Source organism: Larus michahellis, chromosome 8 (genome assembly GCF_964199755.1).
Source record: "Larus michahellis chromosome 8, bLarMic1.1, whole genome shotgun sequence".
Lineage (NCBI taxonomy): Eukaryota > Metazoa > Chordata > Aves > Charadriiformes > Laridae > Larus > Larus michahellis.
The window spans coordinates 19,828,856-19,849,332 of record NC_133903.1 but is presented as its reverse complement, the minus strand read 5'-3'; the positions used below and the strand labels follow the sequence as shown (position 1 = coordinate 19,849,332).

Below are 20,477 nucleotides of genomic sequence, written 5' to 3'. Positions count from 1 at the left end.
ATCCCCAGCAGTGTGGGCAGCAGGGCAAGGGGGGGGGATTCTGCCCCTCTGCTCCGCTCTGTGAGACCCCCCCTGCAGTGCTGCCTCCAGCTCTGGGGCACCAACAGCAGAAGGACACGGAGCTGTTGGAGCGGGGCCAGAGGAGGCCCCGGAGATGCTGGGAGGGCTGTAGCCCCTCTGCTGGTGAGGACAGGCTGAGAGAGCTGGGGGGAATCAGCCTGGAGAAGAGAAGGCTCCGGGGAGACCTTGGAGCCCCTTCCAGTCCCTAAAGGGGCTCCAGGAAAGCTGGGGAGGGACTCTGGATCAGGGAGGGCAGCCACGGGACGAGGGGGAATGGTTTTAAACTGGAAGAGGGGAGATTTAAATCGGATATCAAGAAGAAATTCTTGGCTGTGAGGGTGGTGAGCCCCTGGCCCAGATTGCGCAGAGAAGCTGTAGCTGCCCCATCCCTGGAGGTGTTCAAGGACAGGTTGGAGGGGGCTTGGAGTAACCTGGTCTGGCGGGAGGTGTCCCTGCCCAGGGCAGGGGGTGGCACTGGGTGGGCTTTAGGATCCCTTCCAACCCAAACCATTCTGTGATTCTGTGAATTCCTACATATTAACCTGCATCTTGTTCAGAAGCATAAATATGGATGGTTCACCTCGGCAAGGCCAAGATATTGAAGGGATTTTGGACAAATAATTGGATTTTTTTGAGGGTTGGGTTTTTTTTTTCTCTGTCTCCAAGTGTGTCTTGGTTTTTATATGGTAATCCAGCAACAATGGAGTTTGTTATGGTGCCCTGTGATTTTCCTCATAGGCTGTCTTTGTTTCTGCATGCAGCTGTATAGTTTTTATGGAGAACTGAACTGCAAAGCATGAAGAAACTCTTTTGTTTGGTGTTGCTTCTGTGCATAAAATCATTCTTGATTTTCTTCTAAAGCACAAATCCACTTAACATCCCCAATTCTGGACTGACTTCTGACTGTTTCTGTGGCTTCCCGGGTGTCCAGTGAAATTGTTCGAGCTTTAGGAACAGATTTGCTTCTGGCTCCAAGTGCTGTTTTCAGATGCTGTCGTCATCCTTAACTGAGCCCAGAACAGAATTCCTCTGTGTGAGGACCACGTAGCTGCTGAAATGCTGCTGGGGTGCGGAGCAGGCAGTGGGCAAGTGAAGTCTTCTGCAAATCTGGGCTTCCTAGAGGTCTCCAAATTAGTGTTTTGCTTTCGGCTGGTTACAAAACCAAACAAGCAATTATTTGTCCAAGATCCCCACCTACGAGCCCTCAGCTGTGGGTGAAGATGCCTGGGAACAACCTGATGCAAGCAGCCTTTTTGTGAAAGGCTTCCAGAAAGCACTCTCAGCTGACATGAGGCAGACGTCAGTGGAAGATGGAGTATGGTTTTTTTGGGAGAAAAATCTACATATTTGGGTACCTTCAAATAACCAAAAGGCATTTGTTTTCCCTCTGTTTCTGCCTGTGTCTTCACGAGGTGCTTGGCAGGCTGTTGGAGGTATCACGCAGAGCTGGAGTTGGCAGGAGCTGGTGGGACGTGCTGAGCTTCGCTTGGGGAGGTGGGCTCCTGGCCCCGCACGTGGGGCTGAACCCCTCGGCTCAAGGCAGCTCAGACTCATCCGATAATAATCTGAAGCTCCTCGGTACCTCCCATCAAGTTGTGCAGCACGAGTGGATTTTGTGTTTGATGAGCAGGAGATGATGAAGGCTGGAGCACATGGCTGACGTCTACGCCTGTCCCCGGGCCAGCACCGTGCGGCAGCAGCACTGGTCTCCTGCATGCCCAGCAAGAACCGAGGCCTCTTGTCCCTGTTCCTAAGGCTCAGCTACAGCACGGAGGGAAAAGCATGTGATTTCTCATCCTCGGCTCCAGCTCTGCAGGCAGGAGCCGGGGGTGTTTTGTGGCGATGCTGTTCAGGAACTTTTATCACCCTCAAAACAAAGAAGTTACACCACCGAGGTAAATGCTAACACCAAAAGACATGGACCTGCGGTGAATCCACCTTTGATTTAAAGCATCTGTTTTGTTGACCCCTGTAGTTGATGGAGATAATTTGTTGTTTGTCTATCTGAAGAGTAGGTAATTGAATGCATGACTCAAACTGATGAGCTCATGTGTTGTTTGTAAGGGATTTTTTCCGTGGCTTACAGCTCTGAGCTGACTCGCTAAATTGCTGCCGTTAATGTGCTGTTGTACACACTTTTTAAGGTCGGGTGACTTCACCAGTTGTTATTTGAATAGCTTGAATTCACTTTTTTCATCAGCTAGTGTTTATGTGCTCCTACCGCGTTTTTTATGAGCGATTTAGTATCACTTACAGATGATGGAGAAAATAACTATTCCTCTAATAGGAGCTGCAGTGGAAGGTAACGCATTAATAGCGTCTTCTATGTACAGATGCTTCTGCCTATTCTTTAAATTACGTGAATGGGAGGATCTTGATACCTGCGTCTTTGGTGCCTGCGTTGGTTGGGTGCTGACCCCAGCAGCTGCCTCCTGCCGAGGAACGGCTTTGGGTGTTGCACTAGTACATTTTTCGGTGCAAAACCTGTTTGCTTTGAACATGCATTCAACAGCTGGCGGCTCCTGGCCGGCTGTAAATTCCATCCCCATCTGCCTCGTTTGACTGGAAATGAAATGACAACTCTTTCTCTGTCAACTGTTGCCCACAAGTGAACAATTCTGATATGAGTCTTCAGGCCTGGCTGCCCTTTTACTCACAGGCTGGTGAAGGCATAAAAAAAACCCCCAAAATCAGGCATTTTGAACTGCACTCATAATGCGTCCTGGCTTCGTATTCCACTTCGTGGAGCACCTTGGCTGCTGGACTCGGGAGCTGTAGGTTGACATTTGATCACCATCTCACCGGAAACTGTTTGGCTTGGTTTGAGCAACACAGGGTTAACTTCTCTCCTAATGCTTGGGAAAACTGCACTTTTAGAAGACTCTAGTGTCTGAATTTGTGAAAATATTTCCTTTATAGCCAGCTCTGATCTGTGGGATTCAAGGTCTCAGTGTTTTCAAGCCTTATCAGGTGCAGGGATGAGGAGGAGCGAGACCCAGGCACTTGACCCAGGCTGGCCAACAGGATTATTTCATACCATGAATGTCACATTCAATATAAATTAGAAAGTTTGCTGAGGGGTTCTCTCTCTCTCTCCCTTGGTGGCTGTGATTCTGAGGACTCCTTGCCCCGGTGCCGAAACCCTGAGCCCTTCCCTTCCTCCTGAATCCACAGTGCTTGTAGGGTCCCACATTGGCTGTCCCTGGCTGGGAGTGCACGGCTTCTGCTGATGGAATGGGCTGAGTATAATTCTTGTATATCTTATATTAGTATCAGGATCAATACTGGTTCTTTAGTATTGTTAATTATTTAGTCTTATCCTATAAAATCTATTTATATTTCAACCCTCGTGTTTCCTTGTTTTCCCTGATTCCCCTTCCCAGGTGGGGAGGGGTCATCAGGTGGTAGGTATTGTCTAAACAACAATAAATTGTTATGGGTTTTTCGAACCGTAACACCATTCTTAAACTAAAAGGTGTGGGATATGGGATGCAATGAGAGGGAGCATGTGAACACGGCGATGGGGGGTAATAACTGTTCTCTTCTTGTGGAGTACGGTTCAGCCAGAAAATGAGTCCCAGGAGGGCAGTGCCCACTTTGGTCTGAGTCTGTGGAGTTGCCGGTGAGTTTGTTTGGCGCTGGCTGTGTTGCAGGAACGTGCTGTGGAGCTCTGCGGGAGTAGCTCTGTCCCCCTTGGCCCTGTATATAGCTCCCAGTACCCCACCAAGGCCGGGCACTGGAGAGGGCTGCTGCTGGGAACATGGCTGTGGGTAACACTGTGTGGATGGGGGTGGTATTTCACCCTGACATACCCTGATACGGGCGGGTCTTGGTTCGGGCGGCATTGCGAGGTGCTGCGCTGGTGTCCCTGCTGTCCAAATTCCTGCTGTCGGCCCCACAGGTGAGTGTGGTTTGGTTATGGGGGTGGGCTGTGGGGTTTTGCCTTGGGTTTGGGGTGGGAGTTTTTTGCATGCTGAGGCCTGGAAATGGGAATGATGCTCCTCTGCTGGAGCTGGTCTGCTGTCGTGTCCCAGCGCAGACCTGGAGCTACTGCACCCACTTTTTGGCCTCAATTTTGTCACCTCCCTGCACTTCTCTTCCCTCATTTCTTTTCTTTGGCTTGTTGGTGAGGACGGGACTTGGCTGGATGTTGCTGCTTCTGCCTTTTCTCCGCGCTCAGCAGGGATGGGGCCTCCCCACTCTTTTGTTCTTGGGGAAACTGTGGCACTCCAGCCCCTTAGGCTCTCAGCTGTTAGATGTGGGGTGGTGCTGCTGCCCCGTAGGAAACAATTCTTCCTTTTCGTCGTTAACTTGCCCCTCTGAGAACATTGCCTAGGGTCAGTTTGTCGGCCGGTGCCGCTGCTGGCCGCTCTCCCCACGTGTGTGGCCCGTCACAGCCACTCTGGCTTTGCCAAGGAGCTGGGCAGCCTTGCGTGGTGCCTGCGTACCCAGGGCAAGGCTTTCCAGTTTAAAACCCAGCCGTGCCAGTCATGGCTTAGGAAGGTCTAGAGGCCTAGGGAGGTCTAGGGCATCTGTGGCGCCCAGGGACTTGGTAGAATAAACAGTCATCTTTGGGTACTGCTCGGTTGTTGCTGGCATTTGGGATAAATTAATTTCTGCGCTAAGGGCTTGCGGCTGAACTAGAGCACAGAAGGGCTCCAGTTCTGAGGTCTGTTGTACAGGCAGAGGTGCAGTCACTGTACTGGGTTTTGCACAGATTAATTGATTGGGTTTTCCTCTTTTAGTCCAGCTGGAAGGTTTGCACAAGGCCTTTGGAGGGAGAGGCAGGGACCTTTCAGCAGCTTGCGTCTTGTGCGCACACAAGTAAACTGACTGCTCGCTTACGTGATTAAAAACCTTCCCTGCACATCCCCAAAGATGCGCCAAGGGACCGTGACAGGCTGGGGAGCCTGAGTGATACCCAGCCAGGCTCTGCCAGCCCCACAAGAGGGTCTCAGAGGAGGGGACGCCCTGGCCAGTAAGGGACCACCAGGGAGGGGACTGAGCTCTCGTGCGTAGTTTAAGTTCTCTCAATTCACAGTTGACTGTGGTGTTCTTGCTGGCATCCACAGCGTTGTCTGAACTGGTGATAAAGGTTTAAAACTAAATTTACCCACCTCTGCTTAGCCATGAGTCTCGGAGTCCTTGCTGCTGAGAGGCTTCACTGGAAATTCATTCTTAATGTTTTCCTGTTGCAAAAGGGAAGAAAAAAATTATTTGCAATGCATTGACCCATTCTAATGTGTCTAATGATTACCACAACACTTGGATTACATATTCTTCGCAATTTGTCAGTGAAGTCGGTCACGCTGGTGGGGAGGTATTCTCAGGGCTGCCCGAAGAGAAACAGAGTTTGCTTCATCCTCCTGACGGTGTTTGCCTGTTTTATAGTCACAGCATGCCTTTACATTTATCAGTTATGGATTTGCCAGCTGCTGGCGGAGACCTGCATCGCCTTCTCCCCAGGATCCTCTTGAATGCCATGCAGTGCGGCCAGCCTTTCAGAGCTGGTTACTCAACTTCACGGCAAAATCTCAGCAAGTTAAATATTTGACGTGTATTCTCTATTTTCTTATTCCAGCCCTGTGCTCTCCTCTCCTTCCCAGCAGTTGCTGGTCCATGTGGCATTAAATCTGCAAGCCTTTAAGAAGATCTTTTAAGAAGTCCTAGACTTTTTTCTGGACTCGGCAGAGATGATGACCTGTAGGAAAACAGAAGAGTCTGGGGGTGGTCTGGGGGAAAATCCAGCATTTTCAGTTAGACAATTGTGGCGTGGTGGCTTTGGCTGTACTAATGACAGTCACAAATGAAAGTCTGTCACCAGGCTTGCTGGGTGATATGCTGCAGTGGTGCGATGGGTGTTTCTGGTGGCTTGTGAGCCAGCATTAAAATTTCCTAGTAAAGCAGAGCGTTTCTCTAGGGCTGCTGGCACATCTCGCTTATCAGCCCTTCTCTTGGGACTCAGATGCCATCGTTATTGGAAGAGCTGCAGAATGGAGCCACTTTGGCTTAATTATGTCTACAGATGAAATAACAGTCTGACAAAAAGCAGCGTTAGTCAGATAAGTAATAAAAGTCTCCTCAATTTATCTTATTTTCCTATTTATATAATGCATTGAGTGAAGGAATGACCTTGGCTCATCATCATTGTACACCTCAGGTTTTGCCTATTGACCTTATGTATCACTTTGCAAATGGGTTGATTGACTTCTTTTGAATTATAAATAAATGAAACTCAGTTGAATTTAATGTAAAAAAAAAAAAAAAGCGGAGGTGGCATTATATAGTGCACATCTGTAAGCTGGGGGAGCTGATTCTATTTTTAATGAGGTCCAAATAGTGTGCTCTGGTTTTTGTTGTGGGTGGACTAACAGAAAGTGAGGTGGTGGATTCCGAGCTCCCACAAGCAGAAAACAATCCATTTAAGAAATGAGGTGGCAAAAGCATATTTAGCCAGTCTGATTCATGCAAACTGTAAATGACTTTGAGTGATAAGTAGGGTGTCTCTTGGAAGGAAAGCAAGCTTGTCTTAAAATTGTGTCAATGTTTAACTTGAGTGCGTTGATTTTTTTTATTATTATTTTTATTTTCCCTTGGGTAAGAGATTTTTGAGCATCACCTGGAATGTCTTCTGCCCCAGATTTGTGGATGAATTATGTTCTTCTTAGAGACACTGCAGATGCAAACTGGAGATGTTTACATCTCCTCAAAGGCCCAGCCTTCAAGGAAAGTCGCAAGAAAACCTGCTGATGGCTTGCTTTAACACGGGGCGAGTCCCTTCATCCCGCTGTCACAGAGCGATTCCTGGTTGTACCTTTTTGATATTTGTATGTGTGCGGTGAAGCTGTTGGTTGGGGGTTGGATCATTGAAGCATCTCTGCAGGAGGACGCTTGATTTGGACCAATGACCTAAAATGCTGCATTGGCCCCAGCATCACGCTGAGAGCTGGAACCACTCGCTCCAGCACCAAGTGAGGATCACCTTGGAAAGCTGGAGGAGGAAAAAAGCACATGCTGCTCTTGCTGCTGTGAGGTTTTGCTCAATCTGCCTTTTTTTAAGGGGACCAGCCCTTCTGGTCCCCTGCCCAGGCGTTAGGGCAGAGTCAGCTTGAGAGTCTGCAACTGCAAAATCGTCTCCTTTTCTCTAAAACAAAGACCTACACAAAGCCAAGAGGCTGCTGGGCTTACAGGAGTAAATATTTATAGAGCTTTGTGCACTTGAGCTATTTAAAGCAATTTTCCTGAGATATTAATCTGTTTAAAGGGAGAGCCCAAGAGTAGCATGAAATACGTATCTCCGTTGTCTTTCTAGCTTTCCCAGTGTGACTTCCAGTTCCAGCTACCTGCTGCCTCCTCCACTGTGTTTTCGATGTCTTGCGGAGCTGGGGGTTGCCTTTCTCAGAGCCCTCAATTCACAAGGGGAAGGGGGACTGACAGCCTCATACAAAGTAGAACCAAGCACTGGAAGAAAATTGTCATTTCTCTTGGAGGGGTTTTACTTTTCCTTGTCACATCAGGTGTAATCTTTTGGGTGAAAGTTTTAATTAAGGTTGGATGTAGGGTTTTTCAGGTCATATTGATGCAAAAACGTGCTGGGCTCTGCATGAGTAATTTGGAAGAGATCAGAGTTTCCTATAACACATCCTGACTATTCCCATGGGAAAATGGCTTGCTTTCTTAGGTTTTCCTTATTACCAATTGGCAGATGAAATAAAGGTTTGGAATTCCCTGGAGCCTTGCCCAGGAGCATGAAACCTGGCTCTGCAGCAGGGAGTCGGGTGTCTGACACCAGGCTTGGTGACAGCAGATCACTCTGCAGAGCACCTGGTGCCAGGTCGGCTGGAGAAGTGGGGTTGGGATGGCGTCAGCGTAAGCGTGAGTCTAAAGCAGGACTGGAAAAATAGCAGAGGAGTCGCCCTGAATGCTAAATTAAGAGAGCAGCCCAGACTTGTTTTCCCAGCCTCATTCATTTTGTTGCATCATGCTAGAGATTGGTCAAGAAAGAGATCTGTTGATATAAAATAAGCTTTAAACAAGGCTGTTCTCTCTTCCCCCAGTGCCGAGGACCCTGAGGGCCAGGCAGGGTTGCAGAGGCAGATGTGTCCGTGGCAGATGTGTCCGTGTCGGCTGGTTTGCTGGTGCTGCAGGAGCCCGGCGTGGGGTTTGTCGCACCCTGTCACCCAAGCCCAACGTGGGGTTCATCGGATCACATCCCTTCCAGGGCATCAAAGCACGTTCTGGAGCAGAATAAATGTCAAGTCTCAAAATGAGCTGTACTTGGCTGTGAGCAGAGTTGATGCTCAGGTGGGGGAAACCCTGGCAACTACAGAAATTAAATTTTAAAAACTTCCCTTGCCCTATTGGTGTCCGAGCTGCCTGAAGTGACGAGGCAGAGGAGCAGCCCTGGGGTGGCACGGCCACGGCAGGCTCTGCCACTGGCTGTCGCACTGCCAGCAGCCTCTGTGCAATGGTGGCATCTAGTGGCTGCTGTGGCCCTCTGTCCCCAGGCCCCTGGGACAAGGGGGAATCCAGGGCTGAGCCAGAGCTGTAGGCTGGGCCATGGAAAGCCAGCTGGGCAGCTCGGCTTCTTTGTCAGCTGTGAAGGGGGAGTGTGTATTTGGTACAGCTTGAGAAACTGCGGGGTGTTAAGCGGGACTGAAATAGTAAGGTACCAGCTGTGAGGTGGCCAGTACTGGTGTTAGCCACTGTGGCAAGTCCCCCCATTTTAAGGGCATCTGTGGTCAATGTAAGTTTTCTAGCAGCAGTGAACCATGGCCGTATGATGTTGTGTGCAAGCTTTAAAGGGAGTCCTCTTGAGCTGTCCTGATGGGCCAAGTGTTTATAGAAGACGGGAAGCTGGAATTTTTTCCAAAATGTTGCAATTGTGCAGTTTTTGTCCTTGTCAGTGAGCTTGTAGGTGGAGTTCTTGCTCAAATACCTTTTGTAAATTTAGCCCCTAGTCCTAATTTGGGCGTGTGCAAGTTAAAAAGTGCAACCCTTTGCTCCAACCCGTATTTCCAGATACTGCCTGAATGCTGACTGTAGCCTAGATTAAAAAGTCGAAACAGGTCTGCTTTTAACTCGAGTGTATATGAATTCCTCAGGGCAGTTTCGTGGGAGTACCGCAGGGGTGTAATGCTCAGAAAGGCCTTTACCCTTCGCCTCCAGCTCTCTGATGCAAAGGAGAGAAGTTCTGCACGAAGTTCCGGACTGCCCAGAGGCCAGGCAGCAAATCCAGTTGACCGGCAGTTGTCTGAAAACATGAAGAGATAGATTTGGCACTTTCCTTTCTCTGTGCTTTTGCGTTCGGCATTTGATGTCAAGTGTGGTGGGCAGGAGGTGCCTGGTCTCCCAGAACCCAGGATGGAGCATCCTGGTGAGCTCTCTGAATTTCCCGCAGAAGTGATGGGCTGCCTGTCCCCTGGGAAGGGACATCTGCAGGGGCGAGGACAACCGTGCACCTTCTGCTTCCCTCTCTCCACCTTGCGTACCTTCTCTTCCAACTGTAGACATCACTGTGGAGGATGTGAAGGACATCTGCCTTGCCTCCTTATGTTCCCTGAGCATCTTTGGAGTGAGGAGCAGTTGCAGCAGGAGCTTGGGCAGTTTTCCAGTGCTGCTTTCTGCCAAGTTGCCCGCTTTGGTCATGGCTGTATTGTTCTGCCCAAAGACCGGCATTGCTCTGATTTAAAGTCTGTGGTGTCGTTTCAGATGGGCATGGAGGGAATGGGTATTTAAAACATTGCTCTGGTGACCAAGTCATGTATGTTTGTGACGGGCAACTTGTGTTCCCCCTGCTGGGGATATGGGCTGGGCAGTTCGTGAGTGTTGAGCCTAACAAAGGCATTTGTGGGTTTGTGTGTTTGGCGTTCCCATCAATGAGTTTTCTGCCAAGCTGAACCTTTCTGACTTAAAAACTGGTAGTCAAGTGATTCGTTTCACCTCAACGGTGGCATTTTTGGAAGCACATGGCCTCTGTGCCCTGAAAAGAGTCTTTATTCCCCCTCCTTGGTGCTTTCATGCAACTGCTCCATCCATTGGCCTGGGCACAGAGGGTGTTGAGGACGTAGTGCTTGCGGGGAGGTCTTGTGCCTAACGAGAAATGGGGCAGTTCTGCATGGAGCGGAGTCTCTGGGGATTTTACATCTGAAACAGAGCAGTGGGCTTAATTAGCCTCTTCCCTAACGGCCCATCAGCCTGTGCCAGGAATGATCTTGGCTCAGGAGCTGGAGGGGGAGATGTCTGGATGCTCCCTCCTGGCTTGCTCCCACTACTGCTTGCCTTCCCTGGGGACGAGGGAGATTTATATCCGCCTGAAAATAAATACAGATCATTCACTTGCCTCTGGAGGAAGATAAAATGTAAACCATCTATTTTCTGTGATAAAGCACTGGAAATAGTTGGAATTTAAGATAATTATCTTTATTGCTTTTTATAGCACCCTGTGAAGGCTGAAATCTAATTTGTTTGTCACTAACAGGGAGTTCCTGCTGATGACTCAGAAAAATCCATTTGCTTTATTGACAAACTTGTCTGTTTGGTTATCGGGGAAGTATTCTCCTTGCAGGAAAAAGGAAATACAGATCGTAACACAACGGTGGGTTTTTAATATAGATTCAAAGTTTGGTATCTGTTGGCGAGGGGAAAAGAATAAAGTTGATCTAATTGGAGCGAAGCGACTCCGCTTTATTAAAGGCGACTGTAAATTAGTTCATGCTTTAGTGGGCGTTTAGTGGGCATGCAGTAATGGTGCACGGCGCTTTCTTTAAGCAACTTACATATACTTGAAGCTTATTAGCTGGGGCTTGCGGAGAAGCTGCTTTTCCTGGGCACCTGGTGCCCCTTGGCCATTGGGAGCCCAGGCTTTGGGGCAGGAGGTGGGAGGTTCAGTCCTGCCTCTTCCCTCCTGTGCCCGGGGCCATGGGGAGCGGCTGTGTGTTTGGCTCCGTTTGGACGTGTTGCTTGCAAGTGGAGTTGCCCCTTTTTTTAAACAACTTCTCTGTTTAGATGCGAGACAGGGTGCCAGTTTTGAACAAACTCCTTGTGTATCCAAAGGTGCTGAGCACCCTTCGTGCGAATGAGTTGGTTGTCAGCCCAGCCCGGTCTTGTGGTTTTGAGGGTCTTCTGCTGCTCTGGTGCTATGGCTCTATGAAAAGCAGTTGTCTGTGCCGTGCCCTGAGCTGTTGGTAAAGGGGGAGTGCTTTCTGCTTTATCCAACCCTGGATGACACGCACCTCAGAGCATTCTCTGGACAGGCTTTCAGCATCACCCGCCTCCCAAAATGTCCTTTGGCTGTTTCAGGCGATGCTGTTTGTTGAGAGGTGGTGGGTCTGCAGGCTGAGTTAGCAGAGACGCTTCTCAATTGTTCATCTCTGGCTCACCCCCCAAAAGTCTGTAATTTAAAGCTATCGCTTGCGATAATCCTACAAACCACTGAATCTCCTATAGCTCAAGACCTAACAGGTTTTATCCAATAATGCAGAAGAAGCAATATAGGAGCTGACTATATTTGTAGGGAGGAAGGATAGAGCTCCGCAAGGGTTAGCTTTGCCTTGAAGCAGAGGTCTATTTCTATCAATCTCTGTAGCCCTCCACAAACACTCAATGCAGCAAGGGGGAGAAAACATCACTTTCTGTAAACATGAAATGATGGATCTGGATGGGCAGAGCATGTTTCTTGTCCGTCTCTGAAGACCTGCTTCAGTGTTTGCTCAGCTTTTTATTGGTTTCCTTTCAGGAATTGACTACAAGACCACTACTATCTTGTTGGATGGCAGAAGGGTCAAGCTGGAACTCTGGTGAGTGTTTCTGAGCCACTTTGGCTGCGAGCGCGGGACCGGTGAGCGGGGGCTGTGGTGCTGCTGGTGGGATGCTGTACCGAGCTGCGGGGAATGCAGAGCATCCCCAGGCATGTGGCGAGGCTTGCTGTCTCTCCTTACCACTCAGTCATTCTAGCAAACCAGAGCCCTTTCTGTTAATCAAGTAGCACAAAGAACATGCTGTTCTGCACAGGAAAAGTCCCATTTCAGTCTTTCTCCATCATATCTGACCGTGTTTCCATACAACTCTCAATCACTGAAGGAACAATACTACTTTGGAAGTAATACTGGATTTTCCTGAAATCCTAGGATGAGAAATATAGACAAGAGAATAGGAAAGTTTGCCAATGACACAAAGCTGGGAGGGGTGGCTGACACACCAGAAGGCTATGCCGCCATCCAGAGAGACCTGGACAGGTTGGAGATTTGGTCAGAGAGGAACCTTATGAAATTCAAGAAGGGCAAGTGTAGGGTGCTGCACCTGGGGAGGAATAACCCCCTGCACCAGGACAGGTTGGGGGTGACCTGCTGTAGAGCAGCTCTGTGGAAAGAGACCTGGGAGTCCTGGGGGACAACAGGATGACTGTGAGCCAGTGATGGGCCCTGGTGTCCAAGAAGGCCAATGGCATCCTGGGGGGCATCAAGAAGAGTGTGGCCAGCAGGTGGAGGGAGGTCATCCTCCCCCTCTACTCTGCCCTGGGGAGGCCGCACCTGGAGTGCTGGGTCCAGTTCTGGGCTCCCTGGTTCAAGAGGGACAGGGAACTGCTGGAGAGGGGACAGCAAAGGGCTACCAAGATGCTGAGGGGACTGGATCACCTCTCTTATGAAGAAAGGCTGAGGGATTTGGGTCTCTTCAGTCTGGAAAAAAGACGACTGAGGGGGGACCTTATCAACACTTATAAATACTGAAAGGGTGGGTGTCAGGAGGATGGGGCCAGGCTCTTTTCAGTGTTGCCCAGCGACAGGACAAGAGGTAATGGGCACAAACTTGAGCATAGGAAGTTTCACCTAAACATGAGGGTCTGGAGGACAAACCTTATGAGGAACGACTGAGGGAGCTGGGGGTTGTTTAACCTGGAGAAGAGGAGGCTGAGGGGACACCTTATCACCCTCTACAACTACCTGAAAGGAGGTTGTAGAGAGATGGGGGCTGACCCCTTCTCCCTGGTGACAAATGATAGGACAAGAGGAAACGGGTTCAAGTTATGTCAGGGGAGGTTTGGATTGGATATTAGGAAACATTTTTTCACTGAAAGGGTTATTAAACATTGGAATAGGCTCCCCAGGGAGGTGGTGGATTCACCGTCCCTGGAGGTGTTTAAAAAAAGGGTAGACGTGGTACTTAGGGACATGGTTTAGAAGTGGTTTTTGTCAGGGTAGGTTAATGGTTGGACTTGATGATCTTAAAGGTCCCTTCCAACCTCAGCGATTCTATGATTCTATGAGGAGGAACTTCTTTCCTATGAGGATGGCAGAGCCCTGGCACAGGCTGCCCAGAGAGGTGGCGGAGTCTCTGTCTCTGGAGACATTCCAAACCCACCTGGACGCGTTCCTGTGCCACCTGCTCTGTGTGACCCTGCTCTGGCAGAGAGGTTGGACTAGATGATCTCCAGAGGTCCCTTCCAACCCTGTGGTCCTATGAAAGGAGGAGAAAAAAAAATGGGTGAAGCCCTTAGTCCTTCCAGAAGCCTGGGTATTTCTCAATATCTTGAGTAGCAAATTAAAACAAGAGCAGTGAACAGACCTCATAGTTAGTGTCAGAGTATGGTAAACCCCTGGAGAGCAGGACTTACTGGAGTGACCTGATGCTGGGATGGAGATGGGAGAGCGCTGCATGGGAGGGGTGACCCCAGCCTTATCTGTCAGCACCGGAGGGAGACCTGGAGTCCTCTGGCCTAGTTTTGTCTGAGGTTTAACTTGCTGAGGAGCTGACACAACAATCCTGTAGATGAAAGAGGAAGGACAGGTAGCCTGCCCCTATTCTGGGTTTCACCTGCATCTAGTAGGGAATGACACGGGCCCTGAAACATGAAGTTAAATAGCCCCTTTACAAACGCCTCTATCAAGTAACCAGAACATTAGTATTCTGTGTGAATTGTTAAATAGGAATGAGCGCCATGTTCTCAGCCTCGCTGACTGACTTCAGCAGTGTATAGTTTCGTGGTTTAATTGTACCCCTGCTCTCTGAAGCTGAATGTCCTCATCTTTCTTACAAAAGAACAGAAGCAGATAATTTATCTCTTCCAGCTTTTATGTTTATATGTGCTGATTATATTCTTTTGTCTCTTTTGTGAGATGTCTTTTTTAACATTTCAACCCCGAGCGTGTAGTTACTAAGTGCTTCTTTCTTGAAACCCTCCTCTTTTTATACTGTAATTCTTGAGCTGGAGAACCAACACAGAATCTGGAAAGCTGGTAGCATCCATTTATGATGCCTTATTGTCATCTTTTACCATTACTTTCCTCATGCAACCCAATATTTGATTGTTGGGGGGAAAAGGAGACTTAAGCGCAGGCTGTTAGATTGATGTCCGGGACCAATAATATGATCCTTGAAAGCTTTAGATCTGAAAGAATGACTGTCCGAAACTTGAGGTGACTGTAGCTGGTGCAAATCTGTGGCTGAGGGTTTCATCAGGCTTCTCAGTGGTCATTAATGTGTCTCTTATCCCAGCCCAGTGAATAGACACAACGAACATCATAGCATATATACTGGTTAAATCAGCGTGCTGGGCTTACTGTCCCAGATGTTCCTGCAGGCACTGAGAGGTGTGCTGGTAATGTAGTCAGACTTACCTACACCACGTCAAGAGTTGCAGCCAAGACAAATGACAGTGACTGAATGGCCCCTTATTGTCACCGTGGGCTAGAAACGCTCTTCCCTAGTCCTGTTCCTGCAGGAACAGGTTGATCATATCCTGTAGGGTGCGATCAACCAGGTCTGTCAGAGATCTGGGTATAAAGACACTTCCTTTCATTTTTGGTTAAAACGTGTTTGGAAAAATAAGTGAAACTAGACAGTGCAAGACAATTTCTCCTATCTTGAGTGGTTCTGTTCATTTTGTGATAGGTCAGCTCTTCTCCGTGGCTAGGAGAGGTCTGCAGTCTCGCTCTGACTTCAAACTCCTGTGGACTGTAGGGAACTAGAGAGAAAATCCTTTGCCCAAGGCAGTAAAACAACTTGCATCTTTGTACATCATAAGGTAGAGCTGAAGCCGAGTGGTTTTGGTTCGTAGCTTCTCCATGGGAAGCACAACAGCAAGGAACTCTGGAGTGTGTCTGACTGTAACCAAAGGTGGTAATGGACCCACCGGTTCTTCCCAAAAACAGCGTGCAGAGCAGTTTGTGTACCATGCATGTTCTAAAGATCTGACAAGATCAACACTGATTTGTTGGGTTTTTTAAGCCAAACAGGAGATGTACAGTATGGGATTCCATTCTCCAAATTTCACAGCTGTAACTTTCCTTTGTTGCAGGGACACATCAGGGCAAGGAAGATTTTGCACCATTTTCAGATCCTACTCTAGAGGAGCCCAGGTAAGTGCTGCTTGCAGTGCTTTGGTGGGGCACGCTTGCTTTTCCTTTCGGCTGTAAAAGATCTTTCATGCCACAGTAAAGAGCTCTGAAGAGGAACACATCAAGCATCGGAAGGATGGGATCTGTATAAAGGCCAAGAGGCACTGCATGTCGTCTTGCCGCCTGGTATTCTGGCTTTATGGTGGGAGAGAGGGGAGTGAATGACAGGCTTCCCTAGACTCCTACAAAAAAAGGTCTGTTACAGGCAATATTCAGTATTCGTTCCTAGAGAAGGGCTGCGAAGGTGGGTTTATAGAGGACAAGGCAATTCTGGCTCTCGATCTGCCTTAGCTTTAATGTGGGAGCTTGTACTTTCTGAGGTTTGTCAAATTTGTTTAAATATGACGTTGACTTTCCCAATGGAGTTCTTACAGTCTGTATTGCCTTCAAGTCAGTTCCAAAAATAGGGTGGCTCCTACTTGCATGTTTGTTGCAGACTTGAAACTAGAGCAGCTCAAGTGGATTGTAAAGTACGTTCCCTACAACATGAGACGGAGCGTTACATTTGGAGTTTCTCCTTTGGGCTCTTCTCCGGAAGAGCATCTAGATTCTGAACAGCAGAAAAATCTTGTGGTCCTCTGAAAAACTGCTGTTAGTTAATAGAGCTTTCTTACAGTTTTATTGTCATCCTTTTAGTAACATGACAGGGTTCCTCCAGGATAAAGTCTCCTTAAGCTAAGTGAAATACTGTATTTTTCCTTTTCTTTCCAAATCAGAAAACTTTGGAGAAAATTCCTCCTCTCTTAGACACCAAGAGTCGGAAACTATATATCAACCTCCTGGCCGGGCTAGTATCCTGACAGCTTCCCAATCTTTGGGAAACTTTGCCACTTTTATTCAAGCTCTCGCACTGTTGCTCTTGGCTTTTTGCTCCTTGTAGCTGCAGACTTTTGCTTTGCTAGTTGGCAGAATCCGTCGTGCTCTCTTTCCCTAAGACTTCCTTTGAATTCACTTGTGCTGTAGACAGGAGAGCACTTCACCTGGGATGTACTGTTCGTATCTCCTCCGGTGTCTCGTTTATACTTGTTTGTGCACATCTCTGGGGTTGTGGGTGCTTTGAGGCAGCTCCTTTGAAGTGGAGGCCAATTTCCTGGTGCTTGCAGAAGTGCAAGGCAAGGAGCGTTGGAGTGTAGCTTCTGCAGTACGCGTTTAGGTGCTCGGTCCCATGTCTGAGTTTGTCTTTAAGCTTCCCTCTGCCCTTACTACATTTCAGATATATCATTTGAGAGCTTTTACACTTGTCTGCAGAATGACCTGCTGTACAAAAGACTTTTTCCCCTTCGCGTAGACTGTGAGCTCCTCGGAGCAAGTGCTGGGTCTCCGCAAGGCTGCACCCAGCAGAGCCTGCACCCACATGCCAGAACTCGTAGCCGCTGCCACCATACATACAAACATAAGTAGCGATGAGAATAGTTGAATTGGCTTGGAGGCGCAGGTACACATCCGTCCAGAAACTGCAGCGGAGCTGGCAGGCACTGGCACAGTGCATCCTTTGGGTTCCTGTAGCCGTTCTCCCTAGATGTTATGTTTGACACTGGATGCCATGAGGTGTCGTGTGTCTGGCTGACCTTAAGTTTGAAATTGAAGATTGCTTTCATCTTCCCTTTCCCAAAATGAAGTTCTTGACTTTTTTTGTTTTGTAGGCAAGGTCTTGCCCTTCTGCTGTACTTAGCAGTATTGCTTTAGGAACTCTCGCCTGAACATCTGCAAGGCTTGCCTTGTCCACCTTATCTGCTCACCGCTCCCAAGGAGTCTGGCTGAGAGTCAAGCAGAGGGACCATTAATGTGACTGCTTTATTGCTGAATGCTGGGGTATGGAGTGAGCTTACACAGCAAGGTCTGGCTTGTGCCTTTTCCTCTGCTTGCGCAACAAACACCTTTTCCAAAGTACTGCTGTGGTGCCTTAATCCTGATCTGCCAAAATAGTCAATCCTTCAAAACAACAAACCAGCCCTAAACAGCAAGTCTGCCCAGTAGGAGCAGGAGTGGTTCCCAGGTGAAGTGTCTCCGCTGCCCTCTGAAGTGCTCATAAGATGAGCACGGTGGACAGTGGGTGCCTCTTGAAGACTAATGACCGGAGTCCTTGTACAGTCTTCTCCAGGTGGCTTGGAGTAAAACTTTGATTGGTTTCAGCATCAGGTGGTTGGCTCCCATATGGCGATACAGTGATAGTCCTGTGTTAGCAGCAATACAGATGTTGTCTCTCTTAAATAACTCACCACATCTTTCAGTGGAAGAGGAAAGTAGGAAAGTGTCTTAATTTAACCAAAGCAAGAGGACAATCTGTTTGGAATAACAAAGACTGCAAGAAGGGACTTGAACACCTCCAGTTATTTTCAGTATGCAGAAGCTAACTTCTTCTGGCACAGCATTAGCATAAAGACAGCTTAACCCAGCACAGTCTCAGGAGAATAGAGATAAATTACTCCCAAGTTCTCTTATTTCTTTAAGATGTATTTAATGCTGTGTGTTGTACTGACAACTTTGCTTCAGCTGTCTGCTTTCCTCTCTGCTGTCTTGGTATCATCAGACTTAGACTTCTGCGGGAAGACTGATTCAAATCCAGCTGGGGGCAAGGGAAACAGCTTTCTTAACCTAACAAGCCAAAAGCTCATGAAGAATAAATACAGCAGAGAAGAGAGAGGCCAGAGTGAGAAAAGCTCTGTTTGAAGTGCAGTGTGATATTTGTACAAGAACGGCTTGGTATAAACTGGCCACAAGCACCTTCGCACTGAAAATTAACAAAAGGATCTCACTGAGTAGAGGACTGAGAGTCTGAACTGAGCTTCGCATAAGGGGCACGAGGGGAGCTTGAATGAGTTTCCAAAGAGGACTTTGACAGGTTTGCTGTGAGAGCAGGAGGCTGGCCCCAGCAGCCTGGTAGCCCTTCCAGGGGTGACTGAGAACAGGGCGAGTTTGTGTGAATAGCCAGTGCTTAGGAGAATACTTGGTATGAAAAGTGCCTTCAGGTAAGGGACGCACACCTGACTTTCCCACACACACCTTATTGTTGCTCAAGTGTAGTGATAAGAATTGAATCTTCTGAAGTAAATCTTGGAGAGGTTGCAGAGTGGAGAAGTCTCCAAATAGGGAGCAGGCCTTCTGGCGAGTTTTCCTTTCCCCGAGAGCATAGTCTGCTGCTCTGCTCAGTCTGGACTGCAGGCTCGTCCCTTGCCAGCGAGAGGACTCTTTTTGAGCACCTCTGTCCCTTCCCCGATTTAGACTCCACGCCACTTGCCTGGGTACGAGCCGCGTGGCTTTCATCTTCAGGAGGAACGTGTTCCTCTTCAAAACATCTGAAGTAAAATAGTTTTGCTGCCCTTGATGAGCTGGTTTCAAGTGAGGACTGGTCCCTTCTTTCAGCCAAGGTGGACCAACCGCATTTGCCTCGGGATTTCCTGCGAGGATCACAGATCTGTCTTGCTTCCCCTCCCTGGCTGATCTGATCTCGTTAGGGGGGCAATGAACTCTTTGGCTCAAGGTGGAGGCTTGTGGCATACTGATGTGCCTGGGACCCCCCTTCTTTTCTCTTCTTACTTCCCTGGGGTTTGAGTTTCTACTTTATCACAGCTGCTTTCATCATCCCTTCCCTCTTAGGGTCTGCTGGGTCAGCAGGTCCTGACCTCATCACTTCAGCATCTCACTTTAGGGCAAAAGAGGAGCAATTTTGTCCAGGATGGCAGAGCACTGGTCTCTAGGCACTGGTGGGGTAGGGAGAGCATGCAGGCCACCTCCTGGCAACTGCAGGGCCAGGGGAGGGTGGAGATGGAAACCCAGTAGTGTTGTGATCTGCAGAACAAACTCAGGGAGTCTGGAGCTTGCTGTGTTGCAGAAGGTTTTTTATATTAATTGACACCACGTAGTGTGTGGTGAAAGGCATTTAGTGGTGCCTAAAGGTGCTTCAGAAGTCTTTCATTTTGCTCTTGAACCTTCTGCTCTTTGGCTTTTTCTGCTTGGTTAGAAGGTGTCAGTCATACCGACAGCAGAGCTGGCACGCTCATCTCAACTGTTGCGTGCAGCTGTGGCTCTTTTAGCTGCTGTGAGCAAATGCAAGCAATTCCAAGAGCCATCATGGAGGGGAGAAAGAGGGTTGTGGTGGTGCTTTCTGATCTAGCAAGAAAGAAGCGGTGACAGTATCGCTCCTGATGTCCTCGTATGCCAGTGATTTCTGGAAATGTGACTTGCCAGCTCTTCCCAGAGAGTGTGATACAGAAGGTCCTTCATGAATAATTTCAGACCATCTACAGGAAGCCACAATCAGCATTCAAAAACGCTCCCATCTTACAGCAAAACTGTAGCCCTAACAGAATAATGAATATTGTTGAGTTCTGCTTAGGCAGGTGATTTGAGTGGCTGCTGTTTATCCTTTTCAGGGCTTCTTAGTATGCAGAAAGGTGGTGGCTTTTTTGGCAGCTCAGCAGACTCTGGGATGTAGGCTCTGCTCTACCTTACAGCTTGTTTTGTTGCTGCAGGTACCTTCCCTGCCTCGGATCATTCTGATGGGCTTGTCCAGCTGCTGGAAGAGCCTGCCCTGCCTGCCAAAATGTTTATCAAAAGCTCAGTTGATAAACAAACCCCCCCGCCGTGTGTTACGCATCTGGGAAATGGTTTGGCAGGGGGATGTAATTGCCCATGAGCCAAGGTCCAAGGCACCAGCTGGAAAGCTGGGACCAAACGTCGCTCTGAAAGAGCAGGCAGGAGAGACAAAGTGTTCTGGTTGCCATCAGCACTGGATCTTTTGTTTATGGTTTACTTTGTCCTGTGGGCCAAAGAAATCCAGTCTCGGGGCGGGGGGGGGTCTTCCAGGCTTGTCAGCAACAGCTTTTTTCCATTGGTGGAGAATACCAGCAAGTGACACTTTCCTGGCCACCCCATCATCTGCCTGCACAGAGCTGAAGTCTGGTAGCTGTGCGAGCGCTTGCTTCCCCACGGCCGTGTTCTTGTGTGTGTGTGCAAGAGGCTGGAGATCCAGCTCATAAAGCATCTGAGAAGCCTTTTTGGAGGAGTCTACTTTGCGCTGAT

The 20,477-nt window shown here is 48.6% G+C and overlaps 1 protein-coding gene across 1 annotated transcript in view; it reads left to right on the top strand.

Moving 5' to 3' along the window:
- Nucleotides 1-20,477, top strand: part of RAB40C (RAB40C, member RAS oncogene family) — a 39,759-nt gene that overhangs the window by 9,361 nt on the left and 9,921 nt on the right. The window contains exons 3-4 of the mRNA XM_074598145.1: nucleotides 11,798-11,858; nucleotides 15,356-15,416. Coding sequence (XP_074454246.1) covers nucleotides 11,798-11,858; nucleotides 15,356-15,416 — 122 coding nt within the window. The remainder of the gene's footprint in view (nucleotides 1-11,797; nucleotides 11,859-15,355; nucleotides 15,417-20,477) is intronic.